General features: G+C 38.0%; 1 protein-coding gene across 1 annotated transcript; it reads left to right on the forward strand.

Moving 5' to 3' along the window:
* The first annotated feature begins 798 nt into the window (after positions 1-798).
* On the forward strand, positions 799-17,682 carry OPRM1 (opioid receptor mu 1). The gene is made up of 3 exons (XM_007430703.2): positions 799-1,007; positions 14,679-15,031; positions 17,156-17,682. The coding sequence occupies exons 1-3, from the start codon at positions 799-801 to the stop codon at positions 17,680-17,682; spliced, it is 1,089 nt and encodes a 362-aa protein (XP_007430765.2).
* The last annotated feature ends 3,942 nt before the right edge of the window (positions 17,683-21,624 follow it).

Consider the following 21,624-nt stretch of genomic DNA (forward strand, 5'->3'; position numbering starts at 1 on the left):
AAATTCCTTTGTTCTTTGCAGAATCCAAGACAGCAACATCTTGTGGCTGACTTGATAGTAGTAAACAATTGTATAGAAAAAGCTGAAATCTGAGAGAGAGAGAGAGAGAGAGAGAGAGGGAGAGAGAGAGAGAGAGAGAGAGAGAGAGAGAGAGAGAGATGGTTGCTGCTCACCTGCTGGCCAAGACCTGCCGCTGACATGGAGTAGATCAGGTGGAAAAAAGTACCGTCCCACCCACCCCCCCTCTGCCAGAGGCTCCTCCTCTCCAGACTTATCCCGGTCAACTTGCGCACGTGTGCGCGTGTATCAGAGCCAGCTGTGTGAGCACGCGTGTGTGCGCGCGAGCACATCTGGAGGGAGAGGAGGCTCCAGAGGGTTTCTTTCTGCAAGACCTTTCCTTCCACACTTCTTTCTCCGTTCTTCCCTCCCTCGACCTCCTTCTCCCTGTGTGCTCGATGGGGGGAATGCGGTGGAAGCCGCAGAAGGAGGCAACGTTTCCCCAAGGCTTCAGCTTCAAGGTGCGACGGGTCCTTGGCTTCTCTCTCAGCCGCGTCAGACAGCTGCGGGGATCCCGTCCTCCTTCGGAAACTGACTAGAGAGGGCATTGGATGGGAGTCCTCCTGCCTTGGGTGCTGCTTTCCTCGCCCGCAAAAGCTGCCTCGCACCTACCCAACTAGGTGGTCAGCACCAGGGACAGCTCCCCGGCTCCCAGTCTTCCCGCGCCTGCATCCTGCGTTCTGACTACAGGCGCTTGCTAGCCAGACGGCGAATAAGGGGAGAGTAGCCTCGGCCGCGATTATGGAAGCAGAGAACTGGAATCAGAGCGAGCCCAACAGCACCCAGCTTTTTTGCGGCGGACCCAACGGAACTCTAGGGGGACGAGGAGGCAGTCTATGTCCTGGGGTCAGCCCTTCCATGATCACAGCCATAGTGATCATGGCCCTCTATTCCGTCGTATGTGTGGTGGGGCTCTTCGGAAACTTCTTGGTCATGTATGTCATCATCAGGTAAGAGGAGCAGGAGGGGGAAGCCGTGCCAAGAGGGGGAGGAGCTGCCGGAGGGGGGCAACAAAAGCAAAGCAGGCACGGAGGGAGGCTTGGGGCAATTTGTGTGGATGAGGATGATGGATCACCGAAGTCAAGGAAATGGTTCTGTAGTTAGTACTACTGGATATGGAAAAGCCAAGAGGCAGAGGTCCTTCTCGTGCTAAAATCCAAAGGCTGCTTTTTTGGTTGGGGGATGATCTCTCCAGAAAGAAATTATCCAGTGGTTCTTCCCACATTCATCATAAAAGCAAGCTAGACACAGTTGGATCAAGTCTTACTAAATAGCATACTTATGAGTCTCCTTAGTATTGTTACATGTTTCTGGTAAAGAGGATACATGATTACCCCTGATTTCAATCCCAAAGGATCTCTGTCCTGGCATATACAAAAATACAAATTTGACTGTCAAATAAACACATTTAAAGGTTTAAAGACACAAAGACATTTTGAAAGGCAGAAGTTCTTCTTGGATGACTACTAAGAATAATTTCTAATTACAGGGTAGAAAGAACATGTACATTTATTAGGAAGTAAGAGGCTGAAAATCTCTGCTTAATGTAACCAGAAAAAATGTGGACTTTTGGGAGAAAAAAGCATGCCATTCCACATGAACCTTTGTGCAACGTAAAAATTCAAGCAAAAGTTATTTTATGTTAATAAAGTTGTTAATGTGTCTGAGAACAATGTAAAAAGTTAAAATGAGTAGGTCAGACTCTTTCTGTAACCAAAACTCAAATCATATATAATGAAATAGAGTAGAGCAGGTATACAAGGAAATGAAATACATTAGAGAGGCACTGGAATCCACAGATAAGAATCGCAGTGCAGTTCCAAATGATGATGGGTTGCATCCTTTTTGATTCTTTTCCCCAACTGAACTTCATCCAAAAATCCCTTTCTTTGTATCACTTGGGAATCTCCACTAAAAGAATCTAAACGCATTTTCCAGGCAAGAGTATTCCTCAGCAAAGAAATGCTAAACAGTATTCTTCCACACAAATAATTGTGTATAATGGAAGTTTCTGCAAGAAAATTTGCTGTCTGTTCTTAATAAAAGAAACCATGTTCTCTTTTATGTGTGGAATAGGTTTTCTGGTGTTAAATTGGATTTGTTTAATGAAGGCCAAGTAGGGAAAAGCATTCAAATTTACTCCTAGCATTTCACTAATGTTCCAGAGAGATGAGATTACACTCAATATCTATGGGAACACAGCACCATCTATTGAAATGATGGATAACAACAGGTAGAAATTGTTCCATCTGGGAACCAAGTTTGGAAAAGAAAAGAAAAAACTCCCTGCCTTAAGAAAAGAAAGGGAGGGAAGAAAGGGATGAGGAGGGGGCAATATTTGCTGTCCTTTAGCCATCCAACACTTCTGTCCACTTCTTTTTCCAGGAAAAAAGCTCTCTCTGTCTCTCTGTCTCTGTCTCTCTCTCTCTGTCAACAAGTCCTTGTTTTAAAGTAAGGTGGGCATTTAGCCATATTTAAATGGAACACATAACAACAGATTAAATATTGAGGGATGAGAGTTCTTGCCATCCTTTAGGATACTAGAAGATGGCATTTCCCAATCTGGTCCCATCCCAGTGTGCAGCTGTTTAATTCCTTATCTGTCCTGCCAGCATGGCCGTATTGGCTGGGGATGAAAGAGCTGGGCCTAATGCGTGTAGATAGCATCATTTGGAGCGAAGCTGCCATCAGGCATCAGTAGCATGACGAGGCCATTCTTTTCTATGTCATCAATTTTCTGTTTTTCTTTTCACTTGACACTGAATATTCTGAAGCTACTGAGCAGACTTTGTCCCCCTCTGGCTAAGTCTCTCTCCCTGCTTTTGCTCTCCTTGGAACAGAGACAGGAAGCAATTGGAGACATTCTTGGATTGCAATTCCTATCATGCCTCACCATTAACCAGGCTGGTGGGAGTTCAGGTTCAATAGCTGAATGAGCATATGTTGCTCATCCCTGCCTGAGATGGTTTGGGTTTTCCTCAGTGGATCCATTATGGCTATATAACTGTTGGACAGACTTCTTCAGCAATAAGATTACTGTCCTTCTAATGAGTCTTAGGACAGTTTTATGGAATTCCCAATGACATCCTGCAATAATTAAGCTCATAGTTGATACTGCAATAAAACAAGTGATTCATAGAACTATTATAGGCCTATTTCTTTCCCTCCTTACATAATAAGATAAAAGCTTTTTTTTTTTTCAAAAAAAGTTGTTAGGGTATCTGAGACATCCAGGTTCAGTTCTCCACTAAAGAATGGAGTTCCCATCTAGACTGTGTGTCCTTTCACTCTAACCCGCTTGCAGAGGATTTGTGAGGATGGAATATAGTACTTTGGAGGTGGAGTGGGGAAAAGGGAATAAAAAGAAATAATTGTGAGTTTCCTAACTTAAGATGGTTTTTCAGACATAAAGGCAAGAAACTGAGAGATCAGATTTAATCTTGGGTCCGTTCCCTTTTCTGACACTGATGCAAAATTCATCTGCAAGACTATCATGACCATGACGTGTTGTGTGGTTTGCAAGAAGGGAACACCAATTCTCTACAATAAATAAATAAATAAATAAATAAATAGTTAACTTCTACTAGTTAAACTTTCCAGTGTCATAATCCATGTACTTTATAGGAGACCATTTTCAATTCTGATTAAGTCAGGTAATCACAGCAGGGAGCAATTAGAACATCTGTCCAGAGGTTTGATAGGTCTCCCTGGGATGCAATTATAGTCCATAATGTTCATTGACTGTTGCGAATTTGTGCTTTAGGGACCTTTAAAATATCAGAAGTGATTTAAAATGTAGGTTTATGTGTAAAAGCAATAGACAATTTTAGAAATTTTTGGGAAAGAGTAATATTGCACAATTAGTCATTATGAAACCAGTTGGCCTGAAATGGAATGGCTGCAAAAATCATCGGGGGAAGTATTTCAGAAATGAAAGTTGAATATTGGCATGGACTGCTCAGATGTCTGATAAGTTCTCTGATATTTAAATTACATGAGACACTGAAAAGGACATAGCTTTCTCCCATTAAAAATCAGTGAAAAACCACAACCCTGCACAGCCCAGAGCATGAGACATGGGAAAGGGCTGCTTAATGCTTTCCATCTTCTTTGCCATTTCTACCATTTGTCTGATCAAGCTAATCTTCCATCAGTGGGAACAAATATTTGGGACCTGCATCTCTTTCCTCTAGAGGAAAAAAGCAATTTTGGGGTGGAAAAGCAGCCCAAGGGAAAAGAATGAAATGATCCCATCCCTTTCCTTCCTGCTGAAGCTCTCCTCAAGATAGGAGTCCCCCATGGCTGCTTTTCATAAGGTTATCAACCTGTTCTGTACAGCAGTTGAATATACAGTAAGCTTTATCTTTGTAACAGATATATTCCAAGACATAACGCTACACCTACGATACCTCAGCTTTAAGGTTTGCATAATGCTTGAGTGTGAGTTACTTTTACACTATCAGTATAGGTATAAGATGTAATGCATGATGACAGTTACTGATGTTTGAGTGTGTGTGCATGCACTTGTGTGCATACATGCATGCATGTAAAAATTATCCATATTTGAGAATCCTACTTAGGTTCAGGATGAGTGATCGTAAGGGTGCTATTGTTACTTGGGGTATAACTATTATGAAAATAAGGTTTGCTGTATAGTCAGTGGTTCTATATACATGTCTGATAATGCCCTGTTGACTTTAATAAAAAATATTTGCTAATTCACTTCCTCACAGCCATAGCATTCAGTTCAGTATGGACTATGCCCACATTAGCGTGCACAGAGCCATATTTACAGATTAATTTCTGAGAACTGTGTAATGCTACGTCAAGTGTGATTAAATGGTGACATTTTCACACAGTTAGAAATTCTATTCTGGGCCCTAATGAAATAAGTTATTTATTTGGTGTTTCAGATACCTGCTGCAAACCCTACCAACCTAGCAACTGTATAGTGTGCATATTGTTTTTCTGGAAATATGAGCTGAATTCAGCAGAATTCTTTTAGATTCATATTTAGGTTGCTTTAGTACAACGCTGGCAAAATGACCCTTGCGCAAGGTTGCATAGGAAGTTTGTATCCCAGGATACGTGGATGCTTTTTAATCATAGTATTTCATTGTATCAGCTATAATTGAACCATGAAACATGCTAATACAGTCTGTATTGATAATGGCTGACTTCACAGTATTAATTCTGGACTAATTCTTGGGGGAGAAGAATATCGGTGCTGTTAGTCACAGTCTTGCCCCTAGAAAGCAAGATACTATGCCGTGTAATGCCAATTGCTGAGAATAAGAAGGTAAAGGGCAGTTGTGCTGGTGCCTGTTTCAGGGCTTCCAAAAGGCAACTCGATGGCATTGTCCATACACCTTTGATCTAATCCAGGAGAGGACTTTTTATATTTGATGATCTAGCTCAGGAACTTTTCAGGAACCTTTCAGAAGCCAGGACCTGAACAACAGTGGGTGGGATGGTGATTTAAGTTACTGAAGTGGATAGGGGTAGGACTTCCTTTATTTCACTTTAAAGGGAATGGGGAGATCTTTGGATTTGTTAGAAGATGTCTGTTAAAACTAGACAAAGGTTTACATGATAGATTTTCTCCTCTTCCCCTCAACTTCTTGTTGTTGTTGTTGTTGTTGTTATTGCAGTTTGATAGTGGGATTTCTAAAATCATTGAACCCATGGACTGTATGTTGTTTATTTCTGATGTAGATAAAAGCATCTTTCCTGAAACCATGATCAAATTCTGATTTCTGTCCCTTTCAAATCCTACCCACAGAGGGGACGTTTTGCGTACCTTTCTTCTGCTGTGCCACTGTGTAGTAGGAAACCCACTCTGTCTGTTACCCTCTTACCTAACATAGAAACACCACTCTGTGTTCAGGCATTTGGATGACCTTAATCCCTAGTTTTAATTCTACTTCCTCAAGAGTCATGCCTATGGCTATGGTTCATTTTACTTCCTCTAGAGCTCAGAGTCACCGTCTGGCCCAAGGATATAGCAGGCACGTAAGGCATAACAGCCCACATGACTTTTTCAGTCAGGAATTCAACCCTCTGGAAATGGCTGTCTTAAAAGAATCAGGATTCATTTGTATCTTCTAAGGATGGCTTCACGTGGGGCCTTTGGGACATGCAGGAGGAGGGCAAGTGGTGAAATGTGTGTTGCAATGTCACGTTGAAAACTCTGCGCCTTGCATACTTGTGGGTAGTGTTGCAGTGCAAGGATGACAGGGTGGAGCTTGTGTCATGAGGTTGACCTACACTTTTCCTTATTTTGACATCATCGTGGTTGGGGACAGACCCATATTCTTTGAGGGGTATGTTCCAACATTGCCTTCTGTATCCTAAGCATGTATTTTTTTTAGTAACACATAGATTAAAAAAGGCAGGATTTTCATTATTTCTTTGAAAGCTGTAGCCCACAGTTTAGATTGGCATTATATCATATAGGCTAACATTTTAAATAAGCATGGTTCATGGCCATATTTAAATTATGAATATGCACATTGTAAAAGGCAGTTCCCATGATTTTGAGCAGAACTCAGGTTTCAAATAAATCCAGCTTTACTGAAGTGTTATTTTTTAAAGTCGGTGTTGCAACCTAACTGGGAATCCTGAACTGGATTTCCCTTTATGAATTGCAGAGAATACAGAATAGGTTTCAAATACACATACTAATACACATGACTAAAGTGTCATGTTTTTTCTCTTGTATGTGCATGCCTTGGCTCAAATCTGAAGCATACTCACTTGGGAGAGTGGTTCAGCTAAGGACAGAGTAGAAATGATGTGGATTGGATCCAGAGTTCCCAAGAAGTGAATTCTACTCATGGGACACACCCATTGGAAGAAAGGGGAAGGGATTTTCACAGACTTGTGCTTCCTGACAAATTGTGCTTGGTGATGGAAGAACTTTTTGGAACAACACTGGAGATGGTGCAGGAACTATAGAGAGAAGAACTGGGGAAATCATCCTTCTTTGTTAGAACTTCCATTGCATCTCAATTCTTTATTCACAGACATTCTGTCAGTCAATAAAAGATAATCTGGATCTATGTGAGTGAGATCTCAGGTTAATTCTTGGCATTCCATTACAGTGTACAATTTTACAAGAGAGGAAAATATCTTGCTGAATTACATAGGCCATTTCATCCAATATTATGTATCCAAGGACACACATCCAAATGTCTCTTGAAATCTCACAAGTGGGGCATGATGTTTGTGGTCCACACTACTGTTTTTTTCTCCAAATGATAAAGGAGGTAATTCTGAGTATAGAGCTTCCAGATAGTAACAGCAGCTTATGGACTCATCCTCCATCAATTTATATCATACTTTTTAAAAGCCATCTAAGCCAGCATCCATAACCATATCTTGTAATAACAATTTTGATTGCTGAAATCATGTATCATGTTAAACTGTAATGCTTTTGGCAGAGCAATTGTAGTTTGTAAACTATGTTTTATGGTTTAAAGTGTTGTATGATTCCATGCAATTACAATTTATTTAAGAAAACACAAGAAAATCTGGCTTAGCACAATCTTGAAACTCAGATTATTACCAGTATGCTTCTCTCTCTCTCTATTTGTTCTGATGAATCTACTGTAGATAAACTCCATTTGGGGAAGAAAAACTCAATCCATTTAGATTGAAAATAATCTACAAATTGCCTCAACAGCCAAAGTCTTCCAAAATAAATAGGCCTTTGAAAAACTGTGACATTTATGGCAAGGTTTATGCAAAAGGTTTACAGTTTACATTATGAGATTTTGCAAGAGTATCTGACATACTGACTAACGAGTCTGAGCAGTCCCTTATACAGTGTGAAGCACTGCCTAAAATTTTACAGGAAGATTCTCTGAAGCAAGTCATTCCTAAGACATGAAGCACTGTAAAAGTACAGGTTGTCTTCAACTTATGACCACAACTGGAACCAGAACTTCTGTCATTAAGCGATGCAGTCATTAAGTGAGTCATGTCCAATTTTACGACAGTTTTTGCCATGGTCATTAAGCAAATGACATGGTTGTTAAGCAAATCTGGCTTCCCCCATTGACTTTGCTTGTTGGAAGCCCCCTGGGAAAGTCACAAATGGCAATCATGTGACCCGAGGTTGCTGTAACCATTGTAAATGCATGCCAGTTGCCAAGCACCTGTATTTTGATCACATGACCATGGGGATGCTACAATGGTCATAAGTGCGAAGACCAGTCATAAATCACTTTTTTCAGCACTGTCGTAACTTTGAATGGTCATGAAATGAATGGTCATAAGTCAAGGACTACCTGTAAGTATTTCCAGATACTTATTTCAGATGTGACTTTGTACATTGTCATTTCCTGGGACCAGGAGACAAGCATCAAACCCTTCTGCCTTAGCTGTATCTTTCCAGTTATCTTCAAAGGAAGCCCCACATAAAGCACATTGTGCAACCTATTGGATAAGCATAGCAAAGAATTTATGTCTCACCCACTACAAAAGCAAATAGCAAAGTGTCTTGTAAAGGGAGTTTAAGCTTATTCCACTGCCCACTAAGAAAACGTCAAAGCAGATTTTAGGAACACCTCAGGATTTAAACCTTCCCAAGACAAAAATTGAAAGCTAAAGGAAAAACACAGGGAAAAAGAAAAATAAGCCAAGGTCAAAAGCAAAAGATGGAAAAAAGAAAATAAAACTTGCGCATGCACACACACACACACACCCCGCCACACACACACACAGATGAGCCTTATTCAAGATTTCTATCCAGAGTGACATTTATATAGATGAAAGACATCTATTTGAAAAATCTTTGCTAGTATAAAAAATGGTGATCAGATCTCTACCCACTGCTTTTAGAGTACGGTCCCCAGTATGCAACTCAAAGGTTAGAAAAGTACGTAAAGGTAGAATTTGTATCATGACATTACGTGTGCTTCTCATCTTTTCAAATAAACTTGGTTTTCTATAGATGCCATAAGCCTAGTTTGGTCGATCAGGATCCTGACAATGAAATAAGAAAGAACGGGACAGAGTTTCTTGCGCAACAGAGATTCCCATACAAGAAACCAGGTCTCCACAGCCTGTGAACCAGCAACTTCAGAGTAATATTTTCAGATGTCAAATGTGATATGGTTAAAGTTTAATAAGCCAAAGTTACATTCTGCATCATGACAAATGTCAACTTTCTGATAAATGTCTTCTTTAATTTTGTTTTGGCAATGTTCAAGCTGTATGAACTGCTAAGTGTTCAACTGAGTGAGCAGTGCCTGATTAGAAGCCAAAAAGGAACAGATGATGATGATGATGATGATGATGATGATGATGATGATGATTTTTGCCCATTTCAGTTCTTTCTTTGCCCCAATATATAATAGAATCTAAAAATAATATGCAGTTTTTTTAAGAATATAATTTAATTGGCACAATTTATACAGGCTTTCTGCCAGCCAAATATGACACTCCTAGTTTCTAGTCTTTTGCTGGTCCTTCTCTTTTTCTCTCTCATTCTCTCTCCTCACTTTTTGTGAACCACTTTTCTGTTCCTATTAATGCACTACTCTTCCTTCTTCTGTTTGTGGGCAGATTGCTCGAGATCTGAACTTTGCTTGCAAAGGGATTTCAAAATCAAGTTGAGGGACACATGAACCACAATGAATTACAATAGGATTACATGGAAGTTGCCTACCCTGCTAAGGACCTGAACAGATGAGTTGAAGTAAATCACATCTATCCATCCTGATTTCCCATTTTGGGGGCACCATTTCATGGAGCCATATTCAATTTTTAGAAGTTAAAATCCTTGATATGTTTATTTAGTGTTATTGCTTTTGATCCTGAACTTTCACTTTGCTTCTTTTAAAAACTGAGATGTTTCTTCACAATGTTGGGGAAGACAAATGTAATAAAATGGGGAGAAGATTGCACCACAGAATCTTATGACTTTGCACTGGGGGGGGGGGAGCTTTTCCCCCCCAGTGCATGATTCATTGCTAGAATTGCAATGAAGAAATACAAATAAAGTGTACTGTATTGCCTGTCATTTAGCTCCTGTCATAAATATGTAATAAAACCCATGAAACAAAATTGTGAGAAAGTAACAAAGAGAAAATATATTACTTCATATAAAAACTCTGTTGATAGTATACCCATTTTCAAATACAGCTCTTGGCTTCCTTATCTTTTCCTATTCTAACCTGGCTGCAATAAAGTAATAATATATGCATTGCTTTACAAACAGGAAATCATATCTATTTTAACAGACTGCCACAATTCTTTCTAGCAGAAAAAATAGTGACAGTTTCCTAACATAAAACAGGACAAATGGAACATGTCCCAGCCAATTATATAAAATCCAATATGGAGAAAATGGGGAAGAGCATTAAAATGGTATTTATCTATATATTTGTTAGATTTATGTTCTATTTTTCATCCAGGAGCTTAAGGTAGCATACATACTACTTCATTCTCCAATTTTTTTCCAAAACCATCTATGAAGTAGGTTGGGTTGAGAAAGAGTGATTGGCCCAAAGTCACCAAGAGAACTTTCATAACTTAAGGTGGACTTGAACTTGAGTGTACCTCTTCCTAGTCTAACACCCTAACCCAAAAGTCAAAAGTATTACTAGAATAGAGATCAACTAGTTACATTATATATTCTTACCCACCAGTTATACCAGCATGGATACAGTTAGCTGCTTTGGCTAGCAAGTTATGATATTCCTTTAATTTTGCAAATGTGATTGATCTGCTTCTTTGTCTTGGGCATGTAATGAATTCAATTTATGAATTGAGATTACTTTGTGCAGAAAGAGCTATGGGAGATTTATAATCTAGGATCAGTTGATGCAGCTAGGGATAAATGCAGGACATCACAGCCCTGCAGAGTCCCAAATGACCAGGGAATGTATAGTGGGAAGTGATGGAATAGTGGCAAGTTTGCTGAATATGGATTTCCCCAGCTGCAGACATAATGTATTGCTCTTTAACCCACTGATTTTGGGCAGGATTCCTGGGAGAGAAGAAAAGAGTAGAAAGGCTATTCCAGTCCAATCTACTTACTGCAGTGATTTAGCAACAGGACAAGAAACAAAGGATTTAAATTACAAGAAAACAGATTTGTATTGGAGAACAGGAATATTTTCCTAATGGTAAAAGCTATTCAACAGTGGAAAAGGCTGTGTCAGGAGATGGAGGACTCTTTTTGCTAGAGGTGTTTAAATAGGGATCTCCAGTGTTCCTTCCAATCCTTCCATTCTTTGATTCTAACATTGTCCAATAGAAGATTCATGAATCCTTCCCCCTCCCCACTTTTCTTTAAACCAATCTCTGTTTGAAAAGATTGCTCTGCACAAAAATGTTTCAGCCTAACTGTCTGATGTTTTAAAAACATTTATTCTTACAGTAGGGGGAGCTATTACCTAATTCTATCAGAAAACAAGAAAGCTGGAGGAGGAGGAGGAGGAGGAGGAGGAGAAGAAGAAGAAGAAGAAGAAGAAGAAGAAGAAGAAGAAGAAGAAGAAGAAGAAGAAGAAGAAGAAGAAGAAGAAGAAGAAGAAGAAGAAGAAGAAGAAGAAGAAGAAGAAGAAGAAGAAGAAGAAGAAGAAGAAATATTTAAAAGTGTATTGTCCAACCCAACCTACTTTTTTTCTCTAAAAGGGAGTGATCTTTTCTGTTGAAAAACAAACAAACAAAATTAAAACAATGTGTACTTTTCTTATGCTAGTTATAAAAATTACTCTGGACTTTAAAGCAGTTAATTTCTCATTGCTCCAAGCTGAAATCGGCTTTTTTCTTAAGTAGATTATCCCTATTAGCAACTTCAGAGAACATGAAGAAACAAAGGATCTATTCAAATTAATTTGCATTGGGTCAAGATGTGACACCACCTGCACAATTTAATTTGGATAAGAATATTAATGAATCAAGACAAAGCATCTGGTCACACAGGCCAATGAAACAAAAAGGATTCAGGGAACAGGACCAACAGCTAATTTATCGGAATGCATCCTCTATTCCTTACCTTAATTCCAACATTATTATGCAGTGACATCATATCAATCAAACTTGGAGCTAGGAAGGATGCTAAAATAAAATGTTTCAACCACAAATTTATTGTCTAATTCTTAGATTGGAAAACCTCTGGAAAGTGACAAAAATGCTGTTAAAGAAGGCTGCATAGATATTCAGATTTTGGGAATAAGATCTTACCTATGTAAATCTAACTCAGGAATGTATGCATTGATTTAAAAAGTTTCTTGCCACTAGAATATGGTGTTATCTCAGGTTATCTACTCAAAAATACCTGTCAAACATACATACATACATACATACATACATACACACACACACACACACACACAAACTTTTTCTTTCTTTTCTATTTCCTTTTCCTTTTTTCTTTCCTTTCTTGCACTTTTAGCTTTCTCTTTGATTTCTTTCTTTTTCATTTCTTTTTCTCACTTTATATTTATTTACTTACTTATTTATTAATTTTGTATGCCGCCCATCTCCCCCAATGGGTGACTCTTATACATAATATTAGTTTGTATTAGTTTTTATCTTCCTTTTTTTAAAAATCTTTAATAAAAATTACACACATACACTATCAAGTAAATAGTATATTAGAGAGAATGTAAAACAGACTCACACTGAAGCCATTTCAGCTATAAGAAATTCAGCTATAATTCAGGTGGCTCTGTTAAACAAATTGTTTTACAAGTCTTTGTGTATAAATGTGCTTAATTCTTTGTGCAAATGCTGTGCTGAGCTAAACAAATTTTATAATCTTTTGACACTACTTTAGCTTGATGTATCCTATAGTAGATCTGTGTTTTGGTATAAAGACAAAAAGACTTTTATTTTATTTTTTTTGCTTTAGAAGATAATTTAATATTAAAGTACTGTTCATTTAAGACCCCAAAAAGACATAAGTCTCCAGTGAAGTTGATGGTATATTTCAAAGTTGCTCTGATAATAATCAAGCTAATGGCTTAACTAAGATAGATAGATAGATAGATAGATAGATAGATAGATAGATAGATAGATAGATAGATAGATAGATAGATAGATAGATAGGAGACTTACTGTGCAAAGGGATCTTTGAATAAAGAGCAGTTCCTCAAAATCAATTATCTCAGCTGTGTATTTTTCTACTACACCTTTTATATAGCTTTTGAAGGTGAAAGAGTTAGTAGAATGTACCAATAAGCGAACTGTTAAGAACTTGACAAAATCTACTTGGTTTGGGGGAAAAAAGACAGGCACAACAGAAATTAAGAAGTAAAAAGTTTTCAGATAAGATTCTTAACAGAAAGGAACATATTTTAGAACAAAATCTGGTATATAGACATACAAAATCCAGCACAAGCTTCATAGCTTTTAGGAGATGCTAATGACAGGGAGGCAGAGTTCCTAAATATGAATAACCCCAACTCAAGGCTGAGCAATGTAATCAAAATATATGGAGGACTATGTTGTTCACACTTGAATTGAGTTCATTCAAGGTGCACGGTTCTTAGCAGTCCAGGCCAAGTCCACCAAGAACAAAGGACTATGGGAGATGGAATTAAAATCATCCAGGAGTCCCTAGGTTGCAAATTCCTGCTCTAATTGCCACATTTAAACCCATAAAAGAGAAATCATCTTTGTAGTCCCTTGTCATTGCTATTCCAACAGAAGGAAATTTGATAGGTTTAACAAAATGACAGAAAGAGATCACAAAGTATTCCTAGTCAAAGATTTAAATTACCTTTATGGTAATTCTTCAGTATTTTGAAACATGTGAAGAACATTAATCATTTTTCTTCAACATGCTAAAGACCTGGCTAAACATTATGTAGTATTCAGTGTATCATAGGAAGTTCAACATCATAAGGTCCATATATCTTAGGAGAACAAAGACCACATAATATTAACATACATAGTTAGAAGAATAGGAAGCACATAAAGTTAGGTTATGTGACTAACCTAAACACATTATGGTTTAAGATCTGAAACAATGCAATTGCTTTCAGCTATTCAGTAAACTCCACCAGGGAAGATAAAGGGCAATGGCCTTAAATAATTCAAGACAAAGACATTTAACTTCTTGCTTTTTTATTCTTCTGGGTATTTCTTCCTAGTGCCCTTTTAGTTGGATTTGGGACATTTTCATTGAGACGTTTATTTATTGCCTCACTACTGGAGGAAGTAGTTAGAACAAAGCAGCTGACTTTCAGAGAATGGGATTCTGTTTGGTGAGAAGGACAATCTGATCTTAAGAAGATGCTTTAGCTACAGAAATTAATGCTAAGAATGGAAAGTGCAGCAGAACAAAACAGCAAATTTTGAACTCAAACGAGTATGAAGCCTAGATATGCTATGTTAGACAAGGGAAGAGAAGTAAACGTATATCTAACCTCTTTTTCTGAAAAAGAGAAAGAGTTGGGCCATTTGCATGGTGGAGAGATCCCTTTATGTCAACATTCTTTGTTAGTTAGAAGCCAGGTTGCTGATTCTTTATACAAAAATACAATGATATGCTTAATTCAAGGGGAGCTACACCTTTTGCATCCAGGTTAATCACTAGCCTTTTGTAACTATTTCATGTGATCTCTGTCCACAGTTTCATGCCTCAACTTTGTTGACTTTTTTAGATACACCAAAATGAAGACCGCCACCAACATTTATATTTTCAACCTTGCCCTGGCTGATGCCTTAGCAACAAGTACACTGCCATTTCAAAGCGTGAATTATCTTCTGGGAACATGGCCATTCGGTACCACTATTTGTAAGATTGTTATATCCATAGATTACTATAACATGTTCACAAGTATCTTCACCCTCTGCACCATGAGTGTGGATCGCTACATAGCAGTTTGCCACCCAGTCAAGGCTTTGGATTTCCGCACCCCTAGAAATGCCAAAATTGTCAATGTCTGCAACTGGATTATTTCTTCAGCAATTGGCATTCCAGTGATGGTGATGGCAACCACAAAAGAGAGTAATGGTGAGTTAGAATTCCTTTTCCTGTCTTCAAATGTTTCTTTATCTGAATGACTATGGGCCTGGGGGAGATTTTTCTTTCTTTAGATTTTTTTATCTCGCCTTTATTTTTTATAAATAAGTCAAGGTGGCAAACATACCTAGTACTCCTTCCTCCTCCTATTTTCCCCACAACAACAACCCTGTGAGGTGGGTTGAGCTGAGAGAGAGTGACTGGCCCAAAGTCACCCAGCCGGCTTTCGTGCCTAAGGCGGGACTAGAACTCACAGTCTCCTGCTTTCTAGCCTGGTGTCTTAACCATTAGACCAAGGTAGTTCCCAGATGAATTAGAATCAGGAACTTACCAGGTTTGCAAAAATATATCATTTATCTGATTTTTTTTTTTTAAAGAATGAATGTGCATTTTGACATGTGTATGTATGTATTTATGTATGGGTATCTCTCCCTCTCTCTCTTTTTGTGATGGAGAGATTCTGTACTGTACCCTACTAGCAGTAAAGATCTTTTCAGAAATCCAAGTGGTTCTTATTTCCAGAGTTACAGGGCTTCACATTAATCTTGAAAGCCTGCTAAAGCAATCCTCCAGATCAACTTACACCTAACGTAATTAAGGCAGAGTCACTCTGAGTCTCTTTCTCACACTTCCCACATTCCCTGAGCTGAGGGGTCTTTTTTTCAATTGCTGTGTTTCCTCCCCATGTTCTCAGAGCCTGCTAGGCATTCCATCAAACTCTCCATCAACTTAAAGTTCAAACTGTATTTCAGAATTACCCTTCAGCCTGACAAAGAAATCTGACATTTCAGGCATATATTCTCTAAAAGACCCTGATACTCAGCAGGAAGGAGGAACTGAACCCTAAGAGGTCTTTCAAGAATATGCAAAAAATCTAACTTTTGGTAATGTTACCTAAAATATGCATTGATTACTAGGAAAAGTCTCAGATTTGACATTTACACTTAAACAAATGCATATCTGTATCTGTCTCCTCAATAAGTACAATTGAGATTAATGGGAATACTCCCAAGGGCTTAACTATGTATCAAAATGTAGCTGTGGAAATGACACTCAAGTGTTGGATGTAAATTCCATTGTGTTTAACGAAGCTTTACTTTGGACTAATAGTGTATAAGACTACAGCCTAAATATCAAACATTCAAGAAATACTAATAGATAAGCCAGACTATTTGTGCGTATCTCAATTTATCTGTTCATTAATATATCCATTCTTAATGTGCATCATTAATGTGCACAGATTTTTAAAATTCATATAGCAAGTATTTTAGGCATCTCTCTCTCTCTCTCTCTCTCTCTCTCTCTCTCTCTCTCTCTCTCTATATATATATATATATATATGTATGTATGTATATGTATATATATCCTTGACATAGATATGCATTTATTAATATGTGTATCTAAATGTAGCCATATGTAAATGGTTGTTCACATAAATGAATTTTAAGCACGTTAGGGCTTTTTTAAAGCAAAAACTACAATGCAAAATTTGAAAAAGGCAATTACATTCCACCCCCAGCTAAGTGGTAACACCTAGCCAACTGAGTGATTTTAAAAAGCTAGCCATGGTTTGGCCTGGTTAACATTTGGATGGGAGACCCTCAGGAAATAACACAGCTGTGGGCTAGACTGGGAAGTAACATCAAGCAAAACATCATAGAAGAGGAGAATCCTCTTCTATACTGACACCAAGAAAATTAAATGGTTGTATCCATGAAGTCTCCAAGAAACCTGAAGAGGAGATTCTACTTTTAACTGCTTTTCTTTTAACCACATCATTTCAAACTGAGTTTACAAAAATCAGATTCTTCAAGCATCCTTACAAATGCTTGAAGTCTACAGTTCTCCCTCAAATTTATCTGTTTTCAGATGGCACAAACCATTCACATAATCTTTTCTCCACATGGTGATGGTAAAAGTCCGAACACTTTCCTAATGGGAATAGGTTTTCACAAAACAAATATAGCAAGAAGGCTTAATTTTAAGTTATGTAAAAGAAATTCCTTCTTTATAAAGAATTATGCAGTTGTGTTTGTGAGGGGGTGGAGGGACAATAACAGTGAAAGAAATTGCCATGAATCACTTAAATTCTTTTTTTTTTTTTAATTTCCATAGGATCTATTGATTGCACACTTAAGTTCTCTCATCCTGCATGGTACTGGGAGAACCTACTGAAAATCTGTGTTTTCATCTTTGCCTTCATCATGCCCATCTTAATCATAACCGTCTGCTATGGACTGATGATTTTACGTCTGAAGAGTGTCCGAATGCTCTCTGGCTCCAAGGAAAAGGACAGAAATCTTCGGAGGATCACCAGGATGGTCCTTGTGGTCGTGGCTGTCTTCATTGTCTGCTGGACTCCAATCCATATTTATGTTATCATTAAAGCCTTGATCCATATTCCAGAAACTACTTTCCAGACCATCTCCTGGCACTTCTGCATTGCCTTAGGATACACAAATAGTTGTCTCAATCCCATCCTTTATGCCTTTCTAGATGAGAACTTCAAAAGATGTTTCAGAGAGTTCTGTATCCCAACAGCTGCAACCATTGAACAGCAAAACTCCACCCGCATCCGTCAGCACACCCGTGAGCATCCCTCTAGCGCCCATACATTGGAAAGGACTAACCAGCAGGTATGACTAGAAGTGGAGATGTCATCCCTGGATGCAGGAATTCCTCCTGGAGATGACATGAATTCTGAAGTCACCGTCTTGACTGAAATATAGTTTCTGCAAGTTTTATAAAATTCTTCTGATTGATTTTCCCTGGCTGAGGTGATACACAAGGTGGAAAGACTGATCCATATACACTAGCAAGATTGTGTCAGTCCTAGTATGATTCTGGAGAGCTAGAGGACTCCCCAGGTTGCATCGTGCATGGCTAGGCTCAGTCTGGATATCATTGCATTATATATTCAATAAGCTGAAAACCGAAAGAGATGCTTTCATTATTTTTATTCACTGAATGTGTGCTACTTCAGGCATTCTAGAACTTTGTATATTTAGAACTTCTTACAGCAGATCAGAGCATTGGCCATGTGACCTAGAACAAATGTCCCTAACTGGCCGCTGGCCTCACAGCCACTTCTCCAACCTTTCATAATCCTGCAATCCCTAGAGACTTCCTGCCAACATATATAGACAAGTTAGCATCACCACAATTCATACACCAAGCATAGACTGATTATTCTTTTTCCCACCAACATTTTGTGACTGTTGCCTACAGGATTGCTAGCATGTAATTTAGCCCAGAACTAACTATACAATTAATTATTGTTGCTGTATATATCCCAGGGGTATGCTGATTATAAGAAATCCACCTTGAGGAGGTGTTTTGCCTCACCGGAGGTTTGTTGCGCCAATTCAGTCAAAAGATCTGCCTTGCAAATCAAGTGGGCATGGCTGGCTTGCTCTGTGAAGAAAAGTGGGGTTGCTTCAAAGGAATGCTTCAGTGGAGTGAGGTACTCTTCAGTGATACGCACAACCCTATTGCAATATATGCATACAGTGGAGAAGTATTTTTCTGAGGAGCCCTGAATTCACAACAAGCCCACTCTCTTTTGTCTTCTGTCCATATGAATAATACCCAAACTAATTCATTATTCCTCTGGAAGTTAAGAAAAGCTGTTGTACTTTCAAAATTGTTTTCATTTGGAAGAGTCACTCAATAGTATTACTTTATACACACACAATACACAGTAACACACACACACACACACATTGTTTAAGAATTGTTCCAATGAATCTGTTTCTAAATTCGTAATACAGTAACAGTCTGTTTCATTCCTTGATGGTGATTATCTTCCTCTTCTCCTTAGAATGATTTCTCATCTTTCTATTCCATCACAGGAAGCAGAAATGGAGCCATATCAAATATTCACTGTGTAGATATGCGGGAATGTAACCAAGGTGGAAATGATATGCTTTGATAACTACAGAGGTATGATAACTACAGTGATAGCTCAGCATGCATTTTGGGTGGGTAGAAGCAACTGAATCCAAAAAAATTGAAGGCATCTCTAAACTTTTGAGGGCAGATTTGAGATTTCAGAGTTGAGCGTCCAATCTTTCTGTCTGAGATCTGCTCTGAGTTATCATTTGGAGACAACAGTGATTTTTCTCCATATTACGTAGAAAACTTATAATGGAAAGAAAGGCAAAACTATGGTTCTCAACAATCTCCCCTCAATTCTTCTGTTTTGAATGCCTGAGAGAAAAAAACTATCCTGGGCATAATGAAGAGCAATATCTCAGTTCATGATCAAAAGAACTAACACAGGTAGCAAGCTTTAGAAAGATATAATTCAGAATATTGTTCTAATTGTCTCTCCCATTCCAAAAATGGAAATCCACAGGCTAATAAGGAGCTGGTAAATTCACCATCATTTTATTTATCAAATCTGATCTTAATAATTGTCAGATTTGATAATGAAAATTATGATATCATATATTATTCTTTAAGACCAGTACACACCTTGGATTTACCTACTTTGGGCCAACCAACATAATGAATGATTCAATTGTCTATAATTTGCTAAGCAAATTAAACCATGGCTACTGTTACAGTCTCTATAACCACTCCTGTATTTTTGTCTTTAAATTAGTAATTTTGTCATCCCACATTATATTTTGATGCAGTTCAAGAAATAAGCATAGTGTACCTAATCAAAGCAAATATCAATATATTAGATTGCTATCCTTGATTGCTATTGTGTAGTGTTCAACACACTCACACATACAGCAGTTGGACCTACATTTCAAATCATAATGTCTTCTGAATGCATTTAATAATAATATACCTATTAGTAGTATGTCTATTGTTAATGTGTTTTAATATTATTTTCTGACATTAATCATACATAGACTTCTCCCATAAGAAGAGATAACCATACATACATACACACACACACACACACACACACACACACACACATATATATATATATATATATATACACACACATATACATATATACACATAATCATACTTAAACATATATATAATATATATCTATAAATTAACATGCCATTTTACGGATTACTGTTATATTCTGTCCTCAAGCCGGGGGATTCAAGGCAGGATAGAATATAAAAGTAATCAGTAAACGGCACGTTAATTTATAGAAATATATTATGTTTCTCCCCACTCCCAATTTTATTCTCACAGATAAACTAAAAGGCATTAGAGTGACTTGCCGAAGCTCAAAGATGGCTTCTAACCTTTTTGTTTTCTTGGCATGTTTTATTTCTATACCCTAACACTCTCTAAACCTAATGAAAGGCTCAGGCCTAAGTTCTTTAACAATTCACAAAAAATGCTCCTTGTGAGTGTTCCTGCCATTAAGCTTCTAACAAAGACTGTTAAGAAGATTTTACTGGGAGGAGAAGGCACTTTGGGGTTGTTCATTGATTGCTAAATGGTGCTGATCCTTTCTCTTTGTCTTCCTAACAGAGAGTGGGAATAATCAATTAAAGTTGATCTCTTTATTATGCAAAAAAGATCCCCACAGAAAACAAAAATCGCAATATTTTGTTTCTTTATTTGAGAAATCGTGTTAGGAAAGTGGGAAACAATGAGTTTAAAGAAAAAAGTATGTGCATCTCTGAAACTGGTCATTAGTTCATCTGTGACAAAATAGAGTTTACAAAAAGGTACCTCTCCAGGGCACTGAAACAGGATGAACTAAATCTCCAGTGTTCTAACCTGTAGAAAAGGCTCCAATAATAAACTTTATCAGAATGCTCAAGAGTTTGGACTCTGGACACGCCAGCTGTCCTTAAGAAATTACATCCTTCAGATGTAATGTCATTATATTTGTGCCGACCTTCAGGAATAGACTGAATGAAAGCACAGCAAGGGCAGGTCCCAATTCACACCTTTCATGTCAGTTGAGGAATCTCTCCCCAGTCAGTCTAAAATCAAATCAAATCAGAAATTGAAAAAAAAAGTTGGGGCAAATTTCAGTGATGTATTTCTGCGAAGAGAGAAGAGGACGCCATTTACCCCTCCTTTCTGTAGTTTCCTATAAGCCCTCAAAATCTGTTTGGATAGAATGCCTAATTCTCTGGGGTGGATTTAGACAGGGTATGAGGTCAGAAGAAAGAAGGCATTCAAGGAAAAGTTTCACTGCATGAACAGACATCATGCAATTGTGTTCCATCCATTTGGAAATGTTCTGTAGTATCTCCAAAGTTTAGGCGATACGATGATTTTAAATGACATTACTGGAAATACTCAGTATACAAGGATTGTATGCAGGCAAGTGCAATAACTTTTCACCAATGGCCCAAAGCAGAAAGAAAATATAGAAGCAGGCTTCTACCGACGTGTTTATAGAAACCATTTGAAACTTGACGTATAGTATCATTTGTGTCTGTTAATATATGTTTCTTAAAGATTTCTCTCTAATCAATATAGCATGTTTTGATTGTATGGGACTAAGGTCAGATATAAACTAGTGACATTGTGCTCAAGTCAGTGTAGGACTGCCAGTACACAAGATGAGGATTTGTCTGACATCACGTTTTGGGTATACAGTCTCATTATTGCTGTTGATATTTATTGTGGAGAATCTTGAAAAT

Source organism: Python bivittatus, unplaced genomic scaffold (assembly GCF_059951505.1).
Source record: "Python bivittatus isolate LINGU-HERP-01145 unplaced genomic scaffold, Pbiv_v1 ctg000020_np1212, whole genome shotgun sequence".
Taxonomy (NCBI): Eukaryota; Metazoa; Chordata; class Lepidosauria; order Squamata; family Pythonidae; genus Python; species Python bivittatus.

Bases quoted from the DNA above. Each gene is read 5' to 3' on its own strand.
- OPRM1 (XM_007430703.2), top strand. From the start codon at position 799: ATGGAAGCAGAGAACTGGAATCAGAGCGAGCCCAACAGCACCCAGCTT. The intron at 1,008-14,678 runs GTAAGAGGAGCA...TGACTTTTTTAG, and splicing joins GTCATGTATGTCATCATCAG to ATACACCAAAATGAAGACCG. The intron at 15,032-17,155 runs GTGAGTTAGAAT...TAATTTCCATAG, and splicing joins AACCACAAAAGAGAGTAATG to GATCTATTGATTGCACACTT.